The sequence below is a fragment of the Colletotrichum scovillei genome (assembly GCF_011075155.1).
Source record: "Colletotrichum scovillei strain TJNH1 chromosome Unknown Contig00001, whole genome shotgun sequence".
Taxonomy (NCBI): Eukaryota; Fungi; Ascomycota; class Sordariomycetes; order Glomerellales; family Glomerellaceae; genus Colletotrichum; species Colletotrichum scovillei.
In genome coordinates, this window is record NW_023336259.1 from 2,830,222 (window position 1) to 2,840,172 (window position 9,951).

Genomic DNA, 9,951 nt, shown 5'->3' on the forward strand with positions numbered 1-9,951 from the left:
GAGAAGCTATAGTAAACTAAATGCGCCTGCTGACCGACGTACGAGGAGCTCTCCCCGCCGGCGAGGTCATTCAATACAATTTTCCTCCCTAGTACTCAAGGGACTTCCGGCTCCTCCTGATGTCCGGCGGCGATGGGTGGTTTTCGTTCTCTTCGATGCCGGCATGGGCGCCATTGAGATCCAGAGATAGTCACGGAGAACCGCAATATGGAAGTGTGCTACAGAACTGTCTAATTGTGATGAACTGAGACCAGCGATTTCGCGGCCCTCAAGATTGTCGAGGGGCGCAACGCGAATAACTCGGCTGTGGGGAAGCGAGTAACATCGACTGAGTAGCTTTCCTTTTGAACAAGGCTCAATTGTGTCCTAGAATCAAAGGTCATGGACCTGAAGGGACGAGTATGTAATGGCGGAAAGTAGCAAGAAGCCAAGTCAGCTGACATGGTACGATATTATCCTATGTTTCCTTCATACACCGCATCATCGGAAAAAGGCCATCTTTTGAATGCATTTTATTCTCGTATTGTCCGAACTAATGATGCCCCAACACTAGACGGCACAGTCCCCTCTATCGCGGAAGTCATACAAAGAGGTTCCTTACCAGATAACCGACCAAAGGTTATGCCAGACCAAACGCCTCCATCTATCGTAGTCACTGCCATGAAAAGCCGTTATCCCCAACCCAAAGACCAATTCTTAATCTTGCTCATGTAGCTTCACTCGCCCGCGTCTATTTCTTCTTGCCCTTGGTTTTGCTCTTGGCATTGGTGGCAGACTTGTTCGAGGCGACACTCGACGCCCTCGACGGCGCGGCAGATGTGTTCTTGCTTGCGACCTCCGATTTGACGTTGTCCAGAGCCTTGTTCTATTTGTGTGGTTAGCAAGGTTCATTCATTCAACCAGTCTAGCACTCACCTTGACGCCGTTCTTGGTCTTCTTCTTCGAAGGGGCCATACCGAGGATGCTATCCTCGTCGTTCTCCTCATCCTCGGCCTCTCTCTTGAGCTTGCCGTTGACGCCATTAGCACCTTTGGTCGGGTGAACATCCTCAAACTCCTTGACAATGGTAGTGAGGAGAGTAGTGCAGCGACGGCTCAGCTCGACGGGCGTCCTGCTAAGGAAGAACCAGTCGAACCGGAACAGTGGGCTCTCCGCAATGTCGTCACGCATCTTCTCGTATAGTCCAGCAGAATCAATGCCGTACTTATCGAGCAGGACTAGCAAGAACCGATCTTCCTCTTCGGTATAAACTTTCTTGTTGGTGGTGGATACGGAGTAGTTGATCTTGAGCTGCTGCAGGGGAACGCGGTATTGCGACATCTTCTTGCGGAGCAGCTTTCTCTGGTGCTCAATCTTGCGCATACGCTCCTCGCCGTCCTCAATCACCTTGATGTACTTGTTGTAATCGGCAATTTCCGTGTATCGCTGCCAGAAGACCTTGGCATACTGCTTGACCTCGGAGGCAGTCTTGTTGTCAATATCTTCGGCAATGTTTGCGTAGTCGTTGCGGCCGTAGCGGCCTGACGCGTTGATGAATTGTTGGAAGTCACGTCTGTTCCACTCTCCAAAGCCTTGCTGCGACAGGCGCTGCTTCTCCTCCAGCTCCTCCTCGTTGAGTGCGGTGGCCTCGTCGATCTCCTGTTGATCCAAGGCTCGCTCTGCCTCGCGCTCATCAAGGGTCTCGTCGTCGCCGTCAGACAGCGGCACCTTGTAACCAATCTCCTTGCGGTAGAAAGCAGTCTCTCGGTCCTGAAGGTCGCGCAATCTAGGAGGGTAGAATTGATAGTCGTGGACTGGTACTTGCTTCGGAGCTCTGGGTGCCTTGGGCTTCGTGTCCTTCTCCTTGGGAGGGTACATGGCCTGTCGGAAATACTTGTCCATGGAATAGGACTGCTCCTTTCGCTCACGCTTGGCGGGGTTGATCCAGTTCATGCCGATTTCCTTTTTGTTCGTCTTGAAATCTTCACCGTTCCAGGTGTAGGCTGACTCGGATGTAAAGTTCTGCAAGTCGTCAATTCCAAGCTTCTCGTACTTGGCATTCAACTCCTTCGTTCTTGATTCGCCCGAGGAAAGAATCTTATCGATGTCATCGTCGTCCAACTCGGTGCCCTTGGAGGCAAGTGTGCCGGTGGCACCCTTGCTTTGGAACACCTTCTCGGCACCATGTTGAATCATGGAGAGAAGCTCATCCTTGTTGTTTGCAGCCTTTGCTGCGACTTGAGCCCGGCCTTGCTGAATGACCAGCTGGTCGAGACGCAGCTTCTGGGCTGCTCTTTCCAGAACCTTTTCTTCGATGGCATTGTCCGTAACGAAACGGTACACCACGACTTGCTTGGTTTGACCGATACGATGAGCTCGATCCATAGCCTGCAAATCGGCTTGAGGGTTCCAATCACTATCGTAGAGAACGACAATGTCGGCCGTGGTGAGGTTGATACCTAGACCACCAGCTCTGGTCGTAAGGAGGAAGATGAACTTCTCAGAGCCGGGCTTGTTGTACTCGTCAATGGCAGCAATACGATCCTCGTGGGCTGTTCCACCATCGATACGGCAGTACTTGTACTCTCTGAACACACAGTAGTCCTCAAGGATATCTAAGAGACGACTCATCTGTGAGAAGATGAGAACTCTGCTTCCCTGCTTCTGCATTCTGGCCAACAGCTTGTCGAGAACAGCCATCTTTCCAGCGTTGTAAACAAGATGCTCGTCGGTGGTGTAGGGCGGCCCAGGCTCAGCACCCTCAAACAGGTAGGGGTGGTTGCAGCACTTGCGCAGCTGCATCACAATGTTGAGCAGTCTGGTCTTCGACTCCCGCTTGCCGTTGGCGCCGTTGACAGCGTCAATGTCCTTCTCAAGAATCTTCTGATACCACTTGATCTGCATTTCTGACATGCCGAGGTAGACGTTGACTTCCTTCTTTGGCAGCAAGCTCTTCTCCACGTCTGCCTTGACACGTCTGAGCAAGAATGGTCTGAGAACGCGGTGAAGCTGCTGAACGACGGTGTCCTGGTCTTGCTCTCTGCCAGAGAACCACTGGTCAAAGGCCTCGGAGTCGCCGAAGACATCAGGCAACAAGAAGTTGAGCAGAGCCCATAACTCATGCAGGTTGTTCTGGAGGGGTGTGCCGGTAATGAGGAGTCGGTTTCGGGAGTTGAAGAGACGGATGACCTGCGCCAAGGATGATTCCTCGTTTTTGATACGATGCGCCTCGTCGATGATGATGTACTCCCATGCAAACTTCTTCAGGTGACTCTTCTCGCGCAGGACCATTTCGTAACTCGTGATGCAGACATCAAAGTCCTCGTTGACCAGGCGATCATTGATAAGCGCCTGGCGCTCGTCCTTGGCACCCTGAAGCACCAGGACGTTGACCCCAGGAGTCCACCTCTCGAACTCTCGCTTCCAGTTATCCAGAGTTGACTTGGGTACGATGACAATATGCGGTCCAGTGATGTCCATGATGTGTCTGAGGTAGCCCAAAAAGGAAATTGTCTGCAGTGTCTTTCCGAGACCCATCTCGTCGGCGAGGATACCAGAGATACCATTTTCGTGGAGAGAAATAAGCCAGTTGAGACCGGCAATCTGGTAGTCTCTCATCTGACCTTGAACAAAGGCGGGTGAATCGCGGAAAACCGTCTCGGCAGAACCACCGTGCTTCTCGTCACGAAGCAGCTCTGCATCCTCCTCAGCTTCGGTCCGGCGTACTCGTTCATTGCTGGCGCCACCTTGGCGGGCGCCCTTCTTCTTGCTTTTTGATGCCTCGGCGTTTTGTCGATCGATTTCGGTCATGATTTCGCGAATCTTGGGGTTGGGGTTCGTCTCGATGAAGTGGCGGAAGAGGTCCGTAAGACCCAACAAGTATCGGAATCGGCGAATACTGTCTTCTTCCTATTTTCGAATATTGATTAGCATACACCGAAAGATCCTATGCTCGAAATGGTGAGTGGTTTGCGCCTTGCATACCTTTGATTCACCTAGTCTGTCATGCTTCTTGCCAAAGATGCTGCGACGGAGCTGGTTGGCCTCGGATCGCTTCCTGCGACCATCTCCGAGGGGCTCTCCGACAACACTGCTAGCAGTGGTATTCGCATTGGTGTCTGAGTCGGTGTAGTCGGGCGTCTCATCGACTTCCTGCTTGCACGTCAGCAAATGGGCCAAAGGTTTCAACCGCAACATGAGCTCCGTTAGGAGTACACCAACGCGAATAATCATGGCAGGAGAAACGTACCATCTCTTCCACGGGGTGGACATCCGCAGCGTCGGACATTGACGCGTCGGTATCGACCGCGGCAGCTCGAGATCGAGGAGCCATCTTGACGGCTGTAAATCACTTTACGCGACTTACACGCGTTTCTTACGGATTTGACAGCGCGCTCCAGATGGGTGTGTATAGTTCAAATGCTCGAAGTGATATCGCAATGCAAACGGTCGCGGAGCATTCAGAAAAATGGCCGAATGCTTTGTTGCTGCGTGAGGGTGAACGGTCCGTAGATGTTTTTTAGAGATGATGGGAGGAAAGGTGGGATCCCTCTGCTGTAGAAGACAATTTCCAAACAGGACTAGCGCGTTTCCGCCGTGTCAATTCCCGATCAGTGCAGCAGTACCGGTACGTTTAGCGCCGCCCGTGGCTCGGGTCCGGAAGAAGGCAGCCTCCGACCCTTCCCCCCATCCCGTGTCCTCTCGGGCGCTCGCCAGCCAGGGGCACGGTGCTGACGGGAGATGGGAATTTGGGAAAACGTCGGAGGATCCACCGCCCGCTCCAAGATTGGCACAACTGGGTCAGCCGGCCAAGACTACCCAGCGCACTGGCCATAGGTGGAGGGGATAACGTCAAAGCCACCTAAGATCCAAGGTAAATTGGGCCCTGTTAAGCTGCTGTTGGCTGTCGGTTAGCACCGCCGTCCAGTGTCATGTGCTCTGCGGCAAAGGCGAGCTGACCTCAGTGCTTCACTTCCGCCGTCAAGCAACTGCATCTTCTCATCACAGCTTGTTTGACTATCTCCACCACCAAGTCTTCGGCATCTCCTTCTTTCACTCTTTGCGGCCCAAGGGAGCCCGCCCGAACACCCTCGATAGGTAGTGCAGCTAGGTGCACTTAAGGACTACCACCACCATCTCGCACCTTATCGCCACACAGTTAACTTCGCTGGGGGACCCCGTTTGGACCCCACTCCGGCTTCAACTGCAAGATTTGTTTACCCGACAACCTCAACTTACCTACATTTCACCGCTAGAGGTGCGGGACTCATCTTTCCCACCCTTTGACTCGATATTGATTCTCTTCAGCGATTCGGTCGTTGACAGTACAACATCATGGACTCTATGCGAAGTTTGAACACCTCCCTCCCGGGCGCCTCAGCGGCCGCCAAGCAGCCGACGCAAAATGACTCCCCCGAGCAACTCATCGACGCCTTCAAGGCCGCCGCGCTCTCTGTGACGAAACTCTACAAGACCTCTGCGGCCGCTCAATCCAAGGCCCGCATGGACGGCTATCAAGACTGCCTCGACGACCTGCTATCGTTCCTCGACAATGAGAGAATCGGTCTGGGCGACGGCGATGGCTGGAGGATCCGAAGTTGGGCGACCGAGAAGCTGGACGGCGCCAGAGATGCGGGCTCACAGAACGCCGAAAGCGACGACGAGGCGGATAAGGCGGAAACTGCTTCCTCTCCGGAACTGAATAGGACGAGCAGCAGCACACAACTCTCATCCCAGCTAAGAACGGACTCGGCGCCCCCTAGCATCCCGCAGCCCATCGAGGAAGAGGAGCAAGAAGGACGCGAACCGATATCAGTCACGGTACCGACGGCAGACTCCTTCACCTTTCAATCATCTCACCCCTGGCCGCCTCAACCTCAGCAACAAGATGCCTACCTGAACCTCGCAAACCTGGACCTCTCAGACTCTCGGACACACGACGCATCGTCAACAAACACAAACCCCGCAACGCGCACAGCAAGACCACGACACCCCGCCAACATGCCCCGTTCAGCATCAAGACAAGGAAGCAATCTCGGCCGTGGCGCGGGCTCGAAGCGCAAGATCAACTTTGCAGAGATATTCGACCTCAGCAGTCTGGACAAGAACATGTTTGGCGGCGGACCAAAGCGTAGCAGGCACACATAGTGCATTTGCCCGACTAGCATTCCACGACTTTCTTCACTTTCGACAGCGGTTCAACTTTGGGGGTGGGTTAGCGGAACGCGTCCTACTACACCTCCTGAAGTTGTCTGTTTAACGGTTATACGGACATCATTGTCTTGACGACGGGACTGAGCGAGCATCGAAAGGGGGCAGGCATATGGGAGGAAGAAACTTGCACGCAAAGCATTTAGAGAATTGCGTGTTCACGAGAGGCGTTGGTTTTCCGTTTTGTTTCTTGTTTTTAACTAAACCAAGGTGCATGGGGCGGTGTTATGGTTTTTAGGGGACTGTTTTCGCGATGATGCCAAATGAAAGGGACGGCTAGCTAGTCTCACGAACCCCATAGCTACACATATTCATCATACTATCTGTTCCCCCGTCACTTGTTGGCGGTTTCATGTCGACGACCTTTTGGAAGATAAAGGGTCGGCCGCCATCAACACGGGGGTAATCACAAAGACATAAATATTTTCATTGTCGCTTACATTTTCTCTCTCTTTGCCTACTGTGTCTATTCTATCTCCCTCTGAATGACGTTGACTTCACTCGCATTGTGCGTACATATCCCCGAATAAAGTTTCAGGTTTCAGGGTTTCAGCGCACCCTCTCAGTTCGGGCTGTTCTTCTGATGTGCATATCGTCGTACATTCAAACATGTTTCAACACACAGCACACGTACCATAGTAGGGATCACATCCCGTCGGTCGCAGGAATATGCCCTTCGGGCTTCGTCCCAACTTTCCGAGTAGCAATGAGGTGGTGCCCGTGTCGTCCAAACACCCGCGCAGACCGGCGGGGTGCCAGCCCGCCCAGCATGGGCCCGAAAAAAAAAAAGTCCCTCAACTGCAAATGCGCTAACATGTCCAATATGCGTAAAGAGCCATCGCTCAAAGGACCCCCCACATTCTTTAGAATGTGCCAGAGGCTTCAGGCCAGCTACACGTTGGAGCTTCGGTGATTTCTAGAATAATTCGTTTGATTCCTAGTTTCCGCACATTGCATACCCAAGGAGATACGAATACCTGAAAAAGTCAAAGGAAAAATGCAAACCGTTATAACTCACTCACAGTGTCTCTCTCTCCCATTCTCCTCCGAGGTTCATCAGCCTGTCCAAGTCAGAGGGAAGCCACGTGAAGACAGGCCCCCTTGGCCGAGCCCGTCAACAGGGTGACGGGTTCGACAGGGGAACGCAAGAGAAAACCCACCACTGCTAATGGCTCGACAGGCACCATACCTATGGGCCAGCGCCTGCAAAACCCCACCAAACGCGGGAAACGCGCGGGATCGGCGCTACCTAAATCTTGAACGGATGAGGAACCTTCATCGGAAGGGTGGCCGAGTTGGTTATGGCGCCAGGTTAAGGTTAGCTTAACATCTGTTTCCTGGTGGGGCAACCCGCGCGAGTTCGAGTCTCGTCCCTTTCATTTTTGCGTTTTTCGAGCCTGTATCGGACAAAAAGACCTTCAGAAAGCACGTTAGCGATGTCTTTTTGTACTTTTTATGTTCTTGAACATCTCGGACATCGTAGAGAGCTGGGAGAGTTGCTGGGAGCTGTGTAACTTCTAACCACAACGTGCGAATGTTTGTACCCATGTGCTCCCCTCACCAACCACTAGAGAGTCTCCTGCTACAAAGTACAGACACATACGACATTCTTAAGGAAAACAAAACACCATTCAAGTGAACCAGATTTGAACATCATCATGACTCTCATTTGATGGTACTAACTTGTCAGAAATCTCATCATTACGTTTTGGTTCATCTCATCCTCGAGGCTTCTCCCCACCGCCCCAAAAGCGCGGAGAGGATGAAAGTTTGATATCATCCGTTTTTTACCAGGCTTCTTTTTACTTTTCGCTTTTGGTTTTCGCGGACTGCCCTAGGTTTTTACAAAACCAAATCTAACCATCCCCCCAGAGATTTCCCAGAACGCCGTACTAATGCAAGCCGCGAAAAGAAAGACGAAAGAAGAAAAAAGTAAGGGGGGCCTTGCTCTTAAGTTTTTCTTTTCCAAACCAGAAATTCCCCAAATCTTTCTTAGTTCTCCTGTCTGTTCTTCCGTTCCCGCTCGACCTCGTACATGAAATCGAAGTAGCCCTTGTCGAACTGGTGGACACGGACGTAACCGTCCTCACCACCACTTGCGTAGCCCTTTCCGGTAGGGTCTGCAGCGACGGTGTTCTTCAGGAAAGTCAGTCGCCGGCATAACATGATATCAGGGGCTCAGAGGGGGGACTTACCAGGGGACCGAAGTGACCACGGACTCTGCCAACCTCGTCTTCAAAGACCTTGTGGTAGAATCTCGCCTCGAACTTTCCTTGTCTCGCCGAGGTACGGGTGACATCCATGGCGGCCTGACCACCTCCAAGGATGACAAAGTCCTTCTTGGGTGTAATGGTGGCACTGTTAAGAGGGGTATCAGCGGTGTAGGTCTTGAGAACCTCGAGGTCCTTGGCGGTGATGAGCTATATCATGTCAGCATTTGGTCTTGCGAATCGCCAGGCATGTCGGATGTACCTTGGACGTCTTGTCCTTGCAGGCGGTGATGAAGTAGGTTCTGTCCTGGGACCACTGGAGATCCGTAATGGGCGTGTTGAGCTCGTGAACGGGCTCGTTGTAGATCAGGTCACCGTTCTGGCCGATGGTCAGCTTCACAATCCCCTTATGATATCCCTCTGACCAGACCCACCTTGGCATCGTACTGCGACACGGAACCGTCCTCGTGACCGGCGATAATGTACTTGGTGAGGTAGCTGAAGCCAGCAACGGTGGCCTTGCTCTCGTCGCAAACGATGGTCAAGACGCGCTCATCGCTCTGCTCGGCCTCGGGGTCGGGGTTGATGTCGACGACGATGATGTTGGAAAGGTAACCCATGCGCTTCTCCGTGACACCGAGCAGCTTGGTGCCGTCTTCGTTGAACTCGACGCGCTTGACGGCGGTAGGGAACTCCCAGGTCTTGAGGTTCTTGCCAGACTTGACATCCCAAAGTCTCATCGTGTTGTCGGCGGAACCGGAAGCGATCAGGGTGCTGGTGGGGTCGACGTCGACAGTCCAGATGGCACCGACGTGGCCGTGGTAGGTTCCCAGACGCTCGCCATTGTGTGCGTACCAGGCGCAAATCTGTTGATCCTTGGCGGTCGAGAAGATCAGGTCACCGTCCGAGTTGTACCTATTCGAGGTGGCGCATCGGGTTAGCATGCATAGCCCCTCCTGTGGTATGGGAGTTGGGGGATGAGGGAGAAGATAGCCCTGGGCGCTTCGCTTCCCCCTCCTCGAATTGGACATTTCGCGCTTGGGGGGTGCAGAAACGTACTTGATCTGGGTGAGCGCACGCTCGTGGCCTGCCAAAAGAATGGGCCTCATATTGTCTGATGTCGGGAGGTGATGCGGTTCTCGATATCGGGGGCTTGGTATACGGGCACGTTGTTGCGGCAGGGGACGTCGGTCTTTAAAAGGCTGATGTCGTCGGGTCAATCGTGAATTTTTGCCTTCACCTCGACATTGTGGGTTTCGGTGCTCTGGTGTGTGGGGCGCACTTTTTCCCCGCGACCATTCTGCCGGTTGAGGTGAGGGCCATTCACCGCCTTACCGTCTTTGGCCGCCTCAGGCAAGCCGCAAGTGGCAGCTTACCTTAGCACGGGCGTGGGCCACCTACCTAGGTAGGTGTGGCACAGTCTTACAGCAAGGTGAGTCAATCGTCCCAGGTGTGTGACGCTGCCAGCGCTTACAGCTCATCTCCTAGGCCTTAGGTAAGATAGGTAGGTATCTTAGGGTAAGGTACCTCGGGCATTTGAGGTACCTGTCTT

General features: G+C 53.2%; 3 protein-coding genes across 3 annotated transcripts; 1 reads left to right on the plus strand and 2 right to left on the minus strand.

Annotated features, from left to right (window-relative positions):
* Nucleotides 1–565: 565 nt before the first annotated feature.
* Nucleotides 566–4,488, minus strand: HER10_EVM0009248 (SNF2 family domain-containing protein). The gene is made up of 4 exons (XM_035478739.1): nucleotides 4,229–4,488; nucleotides 3,964–4,131; nucleotides 916–3,888; nucleotides 566–865 (listed from the first exon to the last, which is right to left on the minus strand). Exons 1-4 carry the CDS (start codon nucleotides 4,310–4,312, stop codon nucleotides 731–733), a joined length of 3,360 nt encoding a protein of 1,119 aa, XP_035338723.1. The 5' UTR covers nucleotides 4,313–4,488; the 3' UTR covers nucleotides 566–730.
* Nucleotides 4,489–4,969: 481 nt separating this feature from the next.
* HER10_EVM0005361 (uncharacterized protein) lies at nucleotides 4,970–6,293 on the plus strand. The gene has a single exon (XM_035474982.1). It carries the CDS (start codon nucleotides 5,314–5,316, stop codon nucleotides 6,124–6,126), a length of 813 nt encoding a protein of 270 aa, XP_035338340.1. The 5' UTR covers nucleotides 4,970–5,313; the 3' UTR covers nucleotides 6,127–6,293.
* A 1,685-nt stretch (nucleotides 6,294–7,978) lies between these two features.
* HER10_EVM0010025 (eukaryotic translation initiation factor 3 subunit I) lies at nucleotides 7,979–9,634 on the minus strand. The gene is made up of 5 exons (XM_035479495.1): nucleotides 9,459–9,634; nucleotides 8,834–9,314; nucleotides 8,662–8,778; nucleotides 8,385–8,609; nucleotides 7,979–8,325 (listed from the first exon to the last, which is right to left on the minus strand). The coding sequence occupies exons 1-5, from the start codon at nucleotides 9,506–9,508 to the stop codon at nucleotides 8,182–8,184; spliced, it is 1,017 nt and encodes a 338-aa protein (XP_035338794.1). The 5' UTR covers nucleotides 9,509–9,634; the 3' UTR covers nucleotides 7,979–8,181.
* Nucleotides 9,635–9,951: the final 317 nt, after the last annotated feature.